Source organism: Phalangium opilio, unplaced genomic scaffold (assembly GCF_054372755.1).
Source record: "Phalangium opilio isolate 3A_F unplaced genomic scaffold, DU_Popi_V2 ptg000082l_1, whole genome shotgun sequence".
NCBI classification, from domain to species: Eukaryota; Metazoa; Arthropoda; class Arachnida; order Opiliones; family Phalangiidae; genus Phalangium; species Phalangium opilio.
Genome location: NW_028324189.1, coordinates 9,216,341 through 9,233,044, shown reverse-complemented (window position 1 = coordinate 9,233,044; position 16,704 = coordinate 9,216,341). Strand labels below are relative to the sequence as shown.

At 36.8% G+C, this 16,704-nt stretch overlaps 1 protein-coding gene and 1 long non-coding RNA gene across 8 annotated transcripts in view; one reads left to right on the top strand and one right to left on the bottom strand.

The window, feature by feature from the left end:
• Positions 1-16,704, top strand: part of GluClalpha (glycine receptor alpha 1) — an 84,012-nt gene that overhangs the window by 17,132 nt on the left and 50,176 nt on the right. For 4 of the 5 annotated variants that reach the window (XM_089848385.1, XM_089848384.1, XM_089848381.1 and 1 more), the window contains exon 2: positions 13,196-13,318. In XM_089848385.1, the coding sequence (XP_089704511.1) occupies positions 13,245-13,318 (74 nt within the window). In that variant the 5' untranslated portion in view covers positions 13,196-13,244. Of the gene's footprint in view, positions 1-2,958; positions 3,115-13,195; positions 13,319-16,704 lie in introns of those variants that run through there. The other variant, XM_089848383.1, reaches the window with a different exon arrangement.
• LOC149651457 (uncharacterized) overlaps positions 1-16,704 on the bottom strand; it is a 138,065-nt gene that overhangs the window by 85,952 nt on the left and 35,409 nt on the right. The window lies entirely within an intron of this gene.

The window sequence follows — 16,704 nt, the reverse complement described above, 5'->3', positions numbered from 1 at the left end:
AAGATTTGTTGGTACATGTCGCTGCCATGGATTTTGGGTTAGAAAACTTCAACGTCATCGTCGACAAAGAGATTTTGATTGTCGCTGTCTCGTGGAAGATCAGGAAAATACACAGAGAGCGGGCGGGAGTGAAGGGTTTCCAACGTCATGCGAGGAAGAAGGAAAGGGAAGTCGTTCCTGTAGTTCCTACATTGTGTCCGCGTCTGAACATTTTATACAACAGCGCTGTGTCTATACTGTCTACCAGAATATTTAGAAAGATGAGCACGAGCGCCAGGCTTAGCTAACCCTTCCTCCCACTGGTGTTTTCCGCCTTTTGAATATTCAAATATTAATCGAGGTTGTGTTGTACAGAGGCGTGTATCCTTTGCTTCCAATCCCCACGCCATCAATTAAGTAAAGTTTCGAGTTGACACGGATTTTAACAAGAAGAAAATTAAAGCTTCTCTTGTTTAAGTTAATAATTACGATGCGTGCGTAGAACAAAAGGGGGGGAGAAAATAGGGGGTTTACGTCACAAACGTGACACGTGATGGTGTATAAAGACTTATGATCCTTATAAGAAGTTCATCGTTTGAAGAAATGAATTAATTCACATTTTTACGACGTTTTACCATGAGTTTATAAGATATTTTCCATAAGTATAACACTAGGTATACTTGGTATATAATGCTAGAGATTTACAGCTCGAGCTAGTTCGAGAGAGAACGACCATCGAGAATTGAAGTACTATATACACTCGGTTAATTTTGCAGTACTTCCATCTTCCTATTTAGTCTGTACTAAGCCTTGAACAGCGCCTCACGGGCGTCGCTTTAAGATAATCTATGATCTACGTCACTTCATGACAAGCTCCAGTTTGTAACCAGTGAAAAACTTATGGGGAACATATCTTACGAACTTATGGTTTAACGATTGTTTTTAAGGTTATTTGTTTTCCAATACTCGAAAACGTACAAAAATGGTTATTAAAATCGCATCCTTAGTTTAAATAAACCTCATGAGCTACTATCCCTTTAATCAAAGAATCCACCAGCTAGTTTGTAGCAAAGAGAGTGAAACAATAAAAGCTTGGAATAAAACAGCAACGTGATTTTTTTCTCTCTCGCTTTATTTTTTTACATATTTTTCCTAGCTGTTGTTGCCTGCATTACAGCGACCGCTAAATCCCCCAATGTCCAATAATACGTTGTTACTCGTATATATATATTATATAATCTAACGGATGTGAGAGAAAACAGAAGAGAAAAAAAAATATATCACAAAAAGAAAGATGAGGCGAAAAATACGCTAAGCCTTTTTCTATATTTCTTTTTATTATTATTTTTTTCTTTTTTTCTCTCATACTCACTGGAGGCGCAATAGTAAGCAACAATTTCTTGTCTCGGAGAGCTAATATCTTTCCCCAGCATCTTCCATTCTTGTTCATGAATTAATATTGAATACAGTGAAAAGGGGGGGACAAAGAGAAAGACCGCGAGGTATAGAAATAATCAAAGTAAGCCTTTGGCTTTATACGTCATTTCAAAATGGATGGAGGTTATCTCCATCCTCATCTTCGCAGCATCTTCCAGAAGAAAAAATATATATATATATATATATATATAACGTACAACACCTAAAGCGGTGATAACTGCACCTAGCGTCTTTATAGATCTGAGTAGTGTACAAGGGATTGGATACTATCCAAAAATATCATTTAAAAATCTTTTATCTTACGTTGCGATTCGGGAAGGGTTTACTAAAATCTGTAGAACATTTTTTTTTTAAATTTAATTATTTTTTAATAACTTCTAAAACGAAACGTTGGGTTGAATCTCGTGGTTGATATAGTTCAGTATCCATCCCCTCTGGGAAGAAGCGAGAGAGAGTGAGAGACGGGTGTGTTTTAGGCCTAAAAAGGTTCTCGCTATCTTGCTTATGTAATATTCAGAAGAAAACGGAGGGCGGTTGAGTGAGAAGGTCGGTCCATCAGAAAAGGAGATCGCGAAAGCGCGTTATTTCAGAGTGAGACTAGCGTCAGCTGCTACTTTTCATCACGCCCAAGGTTCGGGAATCAGCTAGAAAGAAGCTTCTCTTACGAGGAGGAAAGAGCGCGGGAAAAATAACTCTTAACAGCTTTTAATATCAGGAAAGAGATAGCTCACCCCTTTTTCCTTAATTAATGTATAGTTTTGTTTTATTTTATAACCCATCATTGCTCCTTTGCCTTTTATTATAGCGAAATTAGCTATAAAGGTGCGGTTTTTAAACCTTGTTAGTTAAGTAATAACCTAATCATTTAAAATTTATGGAAGACCCTTCGTTTTAAAGTGTGTTTATTGTAAACAACGCATTGTTTATGACATGGTTTAGATCAATTATTACCCTAATTGAGTTATAAATAATATTAAGCTACGTGAGGTATCAAGATATCGTCGGTTAGAAATAAAAGAGATATCCATTCGTAGAGTAGAAGGAAGGGAATATATATGTCAGTTGGCATTTGAAATCCAATTCAGCAAGCTAGTCTGGTTGCACATAGCATAGCGATCCGGCAAACGCGACTAGATGCCTGTTCGCACGCTTCATTAAACGCCCGGCAGGTCTCGCTCGGGTGCCTTTTTCCTTTTCCCGCCTTTTCCCCTTCCTTACCAAGATATAAAGAAGGATCCGCGAGGAAAAACCAAGGGACCGAGGCTTAGAAGAGAGTAGAACCTTAGAGAACTAGCGCTCCTAGATTCCGGATCAGTTCGGTGTGCTGCACTATTTCGCGCGCTTTTTCTCTCAGCGCGCGCGTTCTCGTTTCCCAAAAACCACATCGTTCGTTGTATGTCTTTTTCCCGCCTAAAGTCTCGAGCTATTCCTCGCGATCTCGAGGAAGAGAACTCTGGGTTGCTAGCTATAATTGACTCAATCAGTTTTCTAGACACCGCGCCAGTTTTTTAAACCCGCCAATGATGGTGGTACATCCTAACTGCGAGGAGGTTTCGGTGCCAGGCTCCATGGCTTCCCGGTCTCTTCCTCTCCGCTGAAACTGAGGTTCCATCCATAGAGGAAAATTTAAAAAGCTCCCTTTTTCCGGAAGAGAGAGAAGAGAATTTCGCTTTATAGCACCTTGCGGTATACAACGAGGTAACGTCTTTATTTTTTCATACCCATGTTAACGATTTCCGGTTAAAAAATGTGCCTGATTTTGATATTAAAAAATGTTTCAGTTCGAAAGTAAATTTAGTAGTAATATTATTATAGGTAAATTTAAAATTAATGGACAATTTAAAATACGTGACCCTAGCTCATAAAGTTAAGCCCCTGTTGTTTGATAAGAGTTATATGTAAACAGAGAAATAATTTATTTTTAATCTAGAAGTAAGGCCTGTAAGCACGTAAATATATTTTGAAAACACTGCCAGGATAATTTAACAAAACAAAACGTTCCTTGTAGGGTTTGCAATGGACGCGCAAAACTATTCCCAATATGAAAAAAAAACGTCGTATAATTTAGAGTGCCATGCAGTAATTAATAGGTTCGAAGAATCAATTAAAAATTATTACTCCAATTATACCGTATCAACTAACATAATAATTCGACCTATTTAAGTCGCAATCACTTCCGGTACACGCACGAGTTAATAAAACTTCCCCCGGAAACACGATAAAGTTTTCAAAGAATTAAACTCCAATTAATCACTGAAGGAGTAAACGAAGGCCGTAACTTAAACGAACTAAAGAGCACCGCAATTACATAAATAATTCTCTTCCCATTCCCCTGGAAACTTTCTATACCCAATAAAGTAAATCAATTCGATAAATTTCCTATTTCAGATTAGAAATCAAGATCCCCACCCTAAATAATAGTGAGTTACTTTCAAACCTCTTTATAAGGCAAGGAAAGACCCTAATAAAGCCCTTGAAATACTTTTCAAGAGGGGATTTTTAGCGATAGCCGTTGAAAAAGAAAAACATAATTTACATCGAACCCTAGCAGTACCACCCTCACCCTCGAATGTAAGTACCTTAAAAAAATCTGGGGTCCTTAAAAATACAATTAGATAAAGAAGAGAGAGAGAGAGGAGCGAGGTTGGGATCGCGCCAGAGGGGGTAAAATTTATTACATCTAATGGCGATATAAAAAAAGGTAATAAATCTAACGTTACCGAGAGAAGACTAGACTTTTTTCTGCTTTGGACCATCTCTAAAGATGACGGAGGAGCAAGAGCGGGGATTGTAAGAAGCTGAGGGATGTTGGGAGGGAGAAGGCGGCATAATGAAACGAACGGACCTGGGGTTGTTATCAAACATCAATGTCCCCAGGATACTATTGATTTATGAAGAAAGTGAGTCCCCATCTCCCTTATTCCAAAGAGGTAGGACACAGTCCGATAAATTGGTCAAAAAAAGTTCTTTTGATGGGGGGTGAAATCATTCGGGGGGAAAACAGAGCTAGACGAGTATTCAACCTCACGACCCTTTCATTCGTAGAGGCTCTTAACTTACCGTCATTACTAGTACGGTACGCTATTGAAGAGAGAGAGAGAGAGAGAGAGAGAGAGAGAGAGAGAGAGAGAGAGAGAGAGAGAGAGAGAGAGATAGAGGGGGGGAGAAGTGTGGGGATCCCGAGAAAATCAGGAATATGATGTTTATTCACCGTTAGGAAGCTAGGAAGATCCTTTCCCTTCTCTTAGTTGATGCCAGCCGCGCTCGCTATGCACCAGGAAAGAGAACTCGCCCGCTCTGCCTCTTAGGAAGTTTATATTGGCCACCGGTTTGCTCAAATAAAATTCTCCAAGCTTCCCCCCATCCCCATCCCGCTCCTATATTGGAAAAGGCAATAGCCAAGGCTTAGAGACTATAGCTAGCTGAAGCTGGAAATAGAAGTGCATGGTAAACAGAATATAAGGAAAAGTGGCTGGTCGGGTAAGGTCCTAAAGATAATGTTTAGAGTTCGGATGGAAATAGGGTCGATATCCGGTGTGTTAGTTTAGAGTATGTTTCCGACTTCCTATCTGCGCCCCGCTTTCGTTTTAATAAGAAAAGTTGGGCGACATTCTAATGAATAATTTGTCAAAATTTGAGTGTGTCACGATGTTAGTCTAAAATATAGTTTCAATATATTAATATACCATTCAGAATTGCTTTAAGTATTAGACAACCATAGATTTTGCATTTCAGTGAAGGTTCTGAAAGGTTTGATTTCATCCAAAACTTTCATTGAAAAACCAGTTTCAAAGGAAATTTCTTGAAAAGCAAACCAATACTCTCAAAGTATAGAGAATGTCAAAGAGCATAGTTGAATGGAGCGACAAAAATTTTCATTAAAATTGAGGCTCTTGAGAAATTTGAACTTAACAAAATTAAACCGGCGTACGTCTACAAACATTATTCGGTTCGTTTCTTAAATTCTCAATAGTACAATATTGGAGGTTTGCAGTTTCGTAAGAGTTAACGAGAAAATTAGCTTCGTAGAAAGAACGTTGAAAATGAACGTACCGAAATCTATCAGAGCAGATATACTCTACTCGGAGAGGGCCTAACCGCTGTCGACATTTCATTGAAATTCCTGGAATATCTCGGTCCAAACATACCCTTATAATGGAATCTAATAATTTGGAAGCCTTTTGCTTAACAAGAGGGCATAGAAAACTCGCGGGGATTTTTTTAAATCCACCAAAGACCAGGAGGATGTAGAGGAGAGAGAAAGAGAATTTAGGGATGTTAGGAGGCAGGAATGAGAGAGAGAGAAGGGGAGAGAATGATACGTTTGTCACGCGCTAGCCCTCGTGCATCCGCGCTAAGCCTTGTCAGGACTCTTTGCCCCTTTTGATATAAGTAGAAAAGGGATGGTGCAGGGAGGATAAATTCCACGCACCTCTTTCAGCTCGCGCCAGAATCACGCTCCCTTTTTGATCTTATCGCGTAACCATAGCAACCAAATCGAAGCTTAGGATATGCGTTGAAAAAAGAAAAGATGGTCGCTTTTTATCCCCTAGAAAATTTTTACCCTTATTTTTTTTAATAAATATGTATGCCGGTATAGTAATTTAGAATTTTGGTTGGTGATTTAGTCTTATAGTTGAGCGTACGAAAAGTTTAAAGTACTTGTTAATAACCTCAGAAACTTTGCCAGCTCGTAGAGTTTAATATTAAAAGCCTCAGAATGGTGTTTACATACTGTTTAAGTTAAATATATACGTAAAAGTGTGATACATTTAACACACCATGTATAGCACCAAAAAAGAAAAAAGTAGTCCAATCTTTTCCTACAGAAAAGCTTAACATTTCACGCAATTCTAATATCAGAAAAGGTTGGGGTACTTTTTTTCGTGTTTTTTGCACTACATTCTAAACTTTTAAATTCTTTAAATTCTTCGAAGTAGCTTTACAAGGGTAATAAACCAGAGATTTTGATACGTGTGACCCATATCATATACCCTTAAAAAATGCCCAACACCCGTAATATGTTTACTACTAAACTTGTATACTAAAGGACTCAAATACATTATATTATTTATTTATTTTTTACTCGACTTCACTTGTAGATAGATTTAAGAAAGTGTGAAAAAAAAAGGTTAAGAAAATGAAAAAGAAATTGTTGCGAGAAACTAAAAAAAGAACAGAGTATAAAGTAATTCCATACTGAAGAACTTCACTTTTGTACGAGGAAGTTCTTTAGGGTACGGATTTCTTTTTCTTCTCTCAACTCTCATCTTCCAACAGAAGATAAGATCTAAGATCCTCCAACTTTGAAAGAAAAGGAGATGTTTTTAGGCCTAAGGTTTTAGAGTCTCTTTCCAGAGTTTTGTCTCAATTTAAAAAGTCGCGAGAACGACAACGTCTCTTTTAGAAGATAGCTAGCTTGCCGTTTGAATTCGCGTTTGAAGAAATTGAACTTCAAGATATACTAAGAAAATAAAATATCCTAGTAAGTGTAGTTCTAACTTCAAAGCTGGAATTAATTTTCTAATTAGGAGAAGTAAAGAGAAATACAAGATGACGGATGATCTATAATTACATCAAGTATGACTGTATAATTAAATACTAATTAAAAAGGGAAAGGCCCATGCATCCCAAAATATTTGTTCCATCGAAAACATTCGATGGAAAAATAAAATACCGTCTGCTATAATTTGAATTTAATATTTAATTAAACTTGCGTATAAAAATATTAAATGATATTAACGCAGAATATAACTGAAAAGCGTTTCTTTTTTTTCAAGTTTATGAATATTTCAAAAATCGAATCTACTTGACTTTTACACTTCTTAAAATTTAAGTTGTTTACTAAAAACAACAACGAAGAGAAATTGAAAACACAATCTTCATTTTAAATATTCAAAAACAAGGATTGCGTCGCAACGTAGATAGATCTTTCCTGATATTATAAAGGATGGCTGCTGAGACTAAAATATTGAAACGAGTTCGCTTACAAGTGAAATATTCATCTTTACTGTCACTAGAGAGGCAAAAGACGCGAAGATCTAGCTGTAGCTATAGCTATTCCCTTATCCTTGATGTATACCCTTACACAGTTAGATATTGAAGAAAGAATTGCATTGGATAGATATATGTACATACAGTTTACAAGTAAAAAAGAGGACCAAAGAATAGTACTTTAGCAAGTGATGATACCAAGTTTTGTACGATAAATATTAAATCTATACTGGTGTTGCAAGAAATTAGAAAGCACCCTCCAAGACAAGACAAAGATTTTTACTTTCAAAATTTTAGTGGTCTTCTACTTAATTTAAGCAGGGATAGTTTTAATTTAAGAAGTAGGAATAGAGAACGGTTAGTATTTACTTCAGTCCGACTCATAGCCCAGTATAGAGCCCCTCCCTCCAACACGCAACGAAAAGTTTAAATTATCTTATTGGCTCACTTAAACTACGTTTTGATGATGTTGCTGACGGAGACGGCAAAAAATAAGTAATTTCCTTTTACCTCTGTCGCTATGACCCGCCTCTTCTTTCATACCCCTTCGTCCCGTGGAAGGGGGTCCGGGACTATGACGCGCGCCCAGATTACTCTGTTCTCCATTCCTACTTCTAAAATTAAATCTATCCCTGATTTAAATATACAATAATTGTATTTCTGTTTATAATCAAAGTACAAATCAAATTATATCACCGACAAACGTTAGAAGTTAACATGACCACTCGCTGGTCAAATTATATATAACATACAATATAAAAAGGTGAAGGTAGCGTACGATTTTTGGGAGTGTAGGGCGAGATCGAGAGAGACAAAAAAGAAAATGGTTGGGCGTGATAAGAGCTAGAAATAATACTAGACGACTCTGGTATAGAAGCAGAAAGGCTGGTAAGAAGAGAGATGGTTGGTATAGCGTACCGACAGTACAGTATACAGAAAGAAGAGAAATACATCGTACTTGGATTCTCCGGAGACGCTTACGTACGTACGGTTGTAGAGAGAGAGAGAGAGAGGGGGGGTGTATAAGGTATACAGCACACCGAGTAGGATGGATAGCGCTAAGGGTCAAAGTTCGAATTGCTTCAGACCGAGGCTTAGCTATTGGGGAGTAAACGGAGAGTCGCGAGAGTCTCGCGGCGTGCCGGTTTGTTTGTGGCAACTACCTAACGGCCTATAGGTCAAGGGAAAAAAGAAGAAAAGAGAAGACGAAGCAAAGCCGCGCACCGCTGAAATCTGATATCAACGTACTATTTTTCTCACACACAATATACGTATATATATGAGGAGTGAGATCCTCTTTTAACTTAATAGGGATACCACCGTCAACTAAACCTAGAGGAAACATTATCTTACACAGTTTGTTGGTTACAAATAATGTCAAAAATATTTTAGACCAGTCAGCATTTTTCAAAAAAAAAAAAAAAAAGACCTTTGGAAGTGCACGGATGTATCTATCGATTTAAGTTTGAAACAGAATAACTTTAGTTTTGCGTGTTGAAAGATTGGGGGAAATTAATTGAGGATGTGATAGTCCAAATTGTCCTCTATATAATTAACGATGTACTTAATATATTGGGTTAAAGCACAAAGGAGTTTAGAAAATTAGGTTGGAAGAAAATTCAATTAAGATAGAATTCTCTATAGGAATCCATCTCATGGAATATTTAACAAACTGAGGCATTAATCGAACCTAAATTGTGTTTTACGCAACGATACTAAATAGATCGCGTTGTAGTCCTACATACAGGAATTGGGGGGGGGGGGGAATTCGATTAACATAAAATGTGATACGTAATGCTCAAGTTGTCCCATATCCAATGTGTGATACCTCTCAGGCTTCGAGATAAAATCCACGAGGAGGGCAAAACGATTACGATAAACATTGCAATCTTTACGTAAGACCCCTTTTACACGCTAGCCTGCCTCGTTACCGCGACTGGTATAAAGGGAAGATGAGTTAAGAGGGCCCGTATATAAAGGGGGGAGTTGGGGTTCTCCACGCGCTACTGAGCTTATGCTTCATTTTGACGTCTCAATCGTCAGAAGCAGCCGACTATAGGCGTCGCGAGACTCCCCGCGTGAGGGCGCTATTCTCATTTGAGTGCTGGGGAGCTCGAACCCACAGAAAGCTCGCGCTCTCTCTTCTATCCTATTCCATGCCAGCGCTTTCGTCGTTCGTTGCTCATCTTTTTAACCATCGCTCAAAAAAACGGAAAATGACACGAAAAAGAATTGCCAACGGACAATAGCTCCCTTCATGTCCCTCTGCACCCCCGCTCGCTCTGTCCGGAGTTGCATCCAAGGGATAACAGCTACATATTTCCTCTTTTTTATATCGGTACGTTGAGCTTTATATTCTTTAACGGGATTCTACGCAAGCTTTTACAATATATATACAGGAAAAACTGTGATGTAATAACGGATTTGAGCCTGCCTTTCAAGATTCGAAAACTAGATCTTAGATCGAATTTATTTTTAGGTCAGTTTAGATATGGGCTTTATAAATACGAATAAGAGCCAAACTAAGATATACTTAAAATCAACGTGTGTTAAAGGAAAGCTTTCCACCAGGGGCAAAACACCCCATGTTAAACCTATGGCCCCTGTAAAAATGTTTCACACTCATTGCACTGATGTCGGAAAGAAAGCAGCATCTCAGGGACAACGTATTTTTCAATTAAATTTTTATTTCTCCCAAGGGATTTAATTAAGAAACCCCATACTGCTATCATATGAAGAGCAGAAACCCAATTCGAACTCTTAGCGAGTGAAACCAACCACTAAGCCTTTGTTAATGCATACCAACGCGGTTATTTGAAACCTTAGAAATATACTCTCTTTTCAATTTGATTCTTTCGAAACCGGAAGGAAACCATACTAAGAGCGAACCCGTCCGAATCTCCGAGCGCATTCCCCCTTAGCTAATCTATTAGAAACTGTATAATAATAATAAGAATGCACTCCAAAACCCATAAACTAAAGTTTGTTCATTTTTGGTCTGTCGCGAGTTGCAAAAACACGTGACTGTGAGCAATTCCTAAATAGTGATCAATTTCAAACCTCGAACCAAGGCTTAGAGAATATTTTAGCTAATTGCATTATTGACAACGGACTTTTCTACTAATTTTAAATATTACTGGCTATATTTCTTCAAAAGTATAGACCTTCTATTTTAGTGGTTTAGAACTGACGAAAATTCTTTATTTTTTATGAGAATTTTCGTCTCTGAAACGCTATAAAACTTGGCAAAATATCATTACATGATATAAAATCCATAAAGACCGAGGTTTAGGAAGGTACTAAACATTGTCTAGTAAAGACAAGAAAGAGACAAGAGCCACGCCCCTAAGGATTAGGAAAACGTCCCCAGTTCAAGACCTCCAAATATAAGATATATAGCGTTATGTATAAAGGAGAATGTTGACATCTGTTCCCAATAGGAAAACACAAGCCACGGTAAACAGACTTCGAAATATTCTGTAATCAGCCAATCAATATGGTTTCCTCAGGAAGGGTGAAATACCTTCTAAAATTGGTCCCCGTGCATCGACGAAAATTTGTAAAGTTTCATATAATTTTGTGAAAATGTGTATGATTCCCTACTCGCCTTTAACAATTTAATCAGATTATAATTTCGGTGTTTCAATATCTTAGGCTTAATGCAATCATGAAATTGCAGTAATTCCCAATGAATAGACGATTAAACAATACATCTTTCAGAATAAATAAAACTTAAGCGAATGTTGAAGAACTATTGGCAATTTCACTCATCTTTTCGCGTTCCTTGCATTGATTGGATAAAATTTTAGCCAATAAGACAACTGGTTAAATTTGAAAAAGTACTGATAGAATTTTGTTTGCATCTTCTTGGGCCTAAAATAGGTCTTTAAAAATGGTATTTAAAGAAAAACTTATCACCGTAAATAATCATTTTTTAACCATACACATGACAAATAAAATATAATAATAAGTACAATATTCAGGAAAGAATGATACCCAATTATCTGGTGGTTCTATAATGTTAACCTACTAATTGCGATGAAGGAAAATTATTAAGAGCCGTTCCGTTTCTCGATGTATCCTCTTAAAATTCTCACAGAGCCTAATTAATTCCCATACCATAAGCGTAACCGGGGATACAACGAAAATTCCCTCTTGAAAATGGCTAAATTACCCTCCGTCCCAAAACAACGTTCTCTCATTAATTAGCAAGAACATATGTTAATAATAGCTTTCTAAGTTCTTAAGAAACGTGCATGCACAGCTTTTGTAGCACTTCAGGTTTTGAATAGAAAGGGGTAATTCCAGATCACCTGAAGTGTATCGCAATACAGCAGAGATTATACCTTTCTTCGAAACTGAGGTGAATAAACTAGTAATTATACGTCAAGGAATTTTTAAAATAAAAAGCAATGATTAACGACTGGAATAATAAATTAGAAAAAACGCCTTACAGCTGTCATAAACTTATTGTGAAGGTGCTATCCTTATGGTAAGAAGTACACGAGAAACAGGGCTTAAGCTTATGTAAATTCTAGTAAATTTGTCGAAATCCCACGTAACGTGGATTGAGAAATAATTCTCCATGGAGATGTGTCAATAGGAAACTTATCAAACTTTAAAAATTTTTGGCCAAATAATTCTTAATACAAGATTCTGCATAAGTCCTTGATATACCCCCAAAAATACCTCCCAAATTCTTGTTTAACTAATGGTGGTCATCAGTATAGTTGTCAAAAAGAGAGAGAAAAAAAAAGCTTTACGATGTAAAAATTCTTAAAGAGTAATCATGGAAATATTTCGTGATCCCTTACGTCAGCCACACCCAGAACATTACACGCTATTTTTTTATTTAAAGGAATAGTATAACAAACTTAAAATATAACGACATAACTCTAAAATAATTTTTTCATGGTTTAGTAAAAATTTAAAAATCTAAGTTGGTTAATAGCAAACCCAATTAAAATCTTCACTGTACCATACATTTCCGGTTCGTATCCCGTCTACGCGTCCCGAGTCACGTGTCTCATTTTGACGAAAAGTCGTACATGTTTTTGGATTTGTACAGACCTCGACTTTCAAGACTTAGCTACACTATACCTTTAAAGGCTTGCTTTAATAACCTACCAAAAAACCGGCGTCCCAAGTGTATCTAAAAAAACTTGAAAATCACCCAGATGAGAACAAGATTCTGTCGAGGGGTTACTCACTAGACATTATTTATTGCAAAAGTGCTAAAATAATGGCATTTTCTCGAGCTAAAAATAAAGGTGATGTACCCCTCGCCGATTTAGGTAACATAGAGAAAATTTGTTTTTAAAGAGCTCTAACGAGCATCAGGGATTCAGAGGGTGAATTTTAAGTAGGATATAGTATAGGGTAATAAATATTATCAATATCTTACTAAATTTATTCTTGCCTCAAGAAATAATTCAAGAAAAATGAGCTGGTATCGTTATTTAAACTCAAATTATTTAAATAAATAGTGGCTTCAAGATTTAAATAATAGAAAATAATTTAATTGAGCCTATGATTCATATTATAAGCAGAGAAAATGTGGTCTCGGATTGTACCATTATCATTTTCAAATTCTTTTCTAAATTTTAGAAGTGCCGAACTTACAGGGGTAAACCTTATAATCTATTTCCTACGAGCCCCTGTAGAAACTCGTACCCGCAATACACTGGTGTACGATATTTTATAAAAATTATTTTTCTGTCAAATTGAATTCTTCTGATATTTAATTTTTATGTTTTTCTGGTATTTTTTTCTTGCGTTTTTAAAGGTATGGAGGATCATGAAAGCGAAGGTTCGAATCTGACGCACAAGACAAGATGAAGAAAGCATTATGGCGGGACCTATTCTACGCGGCGCTCAGTTTTGTGCTCTTCGTTACGCAGGTTGCCAGGTAAACTCGTCTTCAATTATAAAATATTAAAACCCGCACTTTCAAGCTTATGCATAAAGAAGAAAAAGAATTAAACGAAGTTATTTAAGAATGTCTAATTTAAATCAAACGTATATTAAAATTTATTAAGAAATAAATGTTGTAGATTACGATAGAGAATATTCAGACCTTCAAAACTAAATAAAACACATCAAATTGGTTCCAAAAATAAAAGCTTTTCTCGAAAAAAAAAGTAAAATTAGTAAAACTGTTTAAATTTAAATATTTTCGTTTACATTAATAACTTTCTTGTTTATTGACCAATTTCGACGTGGTTTGAATCATTTTTAAGCTCTAATTCAGCTCTATTCAAATCTGCAACAATTTTATAAATGGGATTTGTAATTCAGCTGCAATTTACGTTCGTTTATTTCTTCTTCGTCAAAAACATTGTGCTAATGTAAATGGGGTGCTTTCTATATAATGCAGTGGTGCTGTAATTTTAATAATTTTATATTTTTTGATTAATTAAACCCTTATTTTTATTTCAACCCACTTGCATAATTATTTTTTTGCATATTTATAAATTCTACACGTTTGTTTGGTGAAATTTCCAATATCCGTCTTTTATAACTTAATTAAATAATTTAATTTGGCGTTGAATAAACAACTGAATCCCCTTTTAAAATCAACAAAAACGTCAAAGAAAACTCCTAATTTTTTTGTGGAGTTCAAAAATATAAAAATAAAGAAAAAAATAAAAAGGCGGGAGAAAACAAAATCACGTGAAAGGCGCGAAAAGATTCTAAAACACAACTATAGAGTTAGGCCACGAGGGGTAAACTAAAACTGTTTATTTTGCCGTCCGTTTTTCCCCAAAATAAACTATACAGGAAAGTTGCTAAGAGCCTGCGGGGCAAGCTACAGCCTTTTCCCATCGTAACCCTCAAAATTGCGTTCCTCGGGTTTTCGCGGGCGATTTAGGCCTAGCTTCGTCTTAACGTTCACTCAGGTAACTCGAATAGAGAAGATATTTATGGTAGAAGTGAGTTTTGAATTCGTAATAGTAGGAGTATATCCCTCTCTGTGAAGTTCATCTTAGCTGAGTGGGCAGGCAAGGAAAATAGAGAAATTTTAGTTCTACCTTCAGGGATTCAAAAATGGATGAAAGTTTATTTTTTCCAAGAACCCATATAAGGCATGAGAGAACGTATAAATAGCCATAGTAAGTTCCATAGCCTCGTAACTCTTAATATTTTTGCCTTAGAATTATAAATGCAGAGACAAATAAGCCTTGGTTATACGCTGAAGCCCAGTGGCAACTAGTAAATTAATTTGTTCCCATTTAACTGAGGAGCCAACCACTCTTGTACCTTTGACTGTACTAAAGGTATTACGCGTCATCTATAATATCCCTGTCCTTGCTATTAACCCCTAATGAGTGTACAGTACATGAAACCTTAGAGTGATTAACCCCTCGCATATAACAGAGCAAACTCAGATAATAACTTTAAAGTACTTTAATGTGGTATTTACTTCTTCAAATTACGAACTTCCGAAAGAAGCTCGCGTAGAACTGTTCCATTTTTGTCTACCAATTTATGCCGCGGCGCAAGAAAAATCTTCCCTAGCCTGTCCATCGAATATGTTAGAGCCAGCCGTATATGCTTCTCTCTTGGGGAATAGGGGATAGCGCCAGGCATTTTTCCACACAAAGTCCATCTCTCTCTCTATTTCTCTATCCATTTCTATATATCTCTCGCGTAAAAGAAGCGAAGCGATTCTTTGAATTGAAAAACTGAAATGATGGCCAGCCAGCAAGCTTTCCTCCCCCCTCAGCCCAATCTTTCCACCCCCCTCGCTTTACTCTTAGTAAGTTGGCATCTTTCCTTGGCCAATTTTTTATTTTTGCTTCCATGGCGAGAGCGTGGAAAAAGGAAAAAAACGCGCGCGCCATCAGTGGAGACGATCATCTATAAAGGCCGTATAGTAGGTAACCATGGCAACAAGTCGAGCTCTTACTATAGTGCTAGATTCTTCATCTTCCAAGCCATCCCTTCACCCCCCACCTTTTCCACCATTATCTTTCTCCCGTGAGCCGGGCCTTGGTTTGAACGCCACCCACTTCTTTTTCAACTTCAGGACTTGGGACTTAGTTTTTCAAAGATTTCGATAGTGGGTGAATGACTATTTAGACATAAGATGCACAAAAGCTTAGCTACACCCATTGTTTTCAAGGGAGAACTTATCACCAACTGTTTTAAATTGGTTATAAAGTCAGTTCTAGAGTAAATATAGAAATATTTTAAGTACAGTTAGAAACTAGAGACTCCATTAGATAATCAATTAGATTTTCATGAATTTTAAGTGTTAAATAATCTCCGTAAAAGCCATTTTAAGTTTAACAAAAATTACGTGTCCATAACCTCTCCATTAGAACACATCCTAAGTAAAGGTTAATATTATATTGTAAAACCCGCTTTTTTCTGTGATAAAGAAGGGCTTCAACCAGGGATAGATTTAATTTTAGAAGTAGGAATGGAGAACAGAGTAATCTGGGCGCGCGTCAAAGTCCCGGACCCCCTTCCACGGGACGGAGGGGGGTATGAAAGAAGAGGCGGGTATGAAAGAAGAGGCGGGTCATAGAGACAAAGGTAAAAAGGAATTACGTATTTTTCGCCGTCCCCGTCAGCAACGTCATCAAAACGTACTTTAAGTTATCCAATAAGATAATTTAAACTTTTCGTTACGTGTTGGAGGGAGGGGCTCTATCCTGGGCTATGAGTCGGACTGATGTAAATACTAACCGTTCTCCATCCCTACTTCTAAAATTAAATCTATCCCTGCTTCAACTATATAAAAACTTAAATACCATTAATTAAATTGTTCTATTTTAAGTTTTTATCAAATCTATCCCAATTTTAGTTCAAAGCTTTCATAGTAACCTACGCCTAAATAAAAAATATCAGGATATATAGAAAAGTAGTTGAATCGAAGTTAATCTTAGAAACAGGGGAATAAAATACGGTTAGAATTCTAGGTTTCTTTTTTTCCATCCCATCCCATCCCTGGGTTCGTTTTTTAGTTTTTCTTTTCAGAATAACGTAACGTAGTTTCGTATAAGCTAAGCTTTAGGATTGAAGCTGAGAGAGAGAGAGAGAGATGGGTGGTAAAAAGAGGACCAAGAGCAGAGCGGGAGATTGAGAAGTAGGAGGAGGAGGAGGGGTAGCGCTCATTTCAAAAGGAAAAAAAAAACCTTTAGGGGGAACAAAAAAGGGGGGGCTTAACAAAAAGGAAGAAAGGGTTTCCGGTGATCCGACTGTATTTCCTCTCAGGAAACTGATTAAGAGGGAAACCTTCCCCACCGCTGTTGCTACAAGTACCTCCTCCCTCGATTGTGTGTGTAC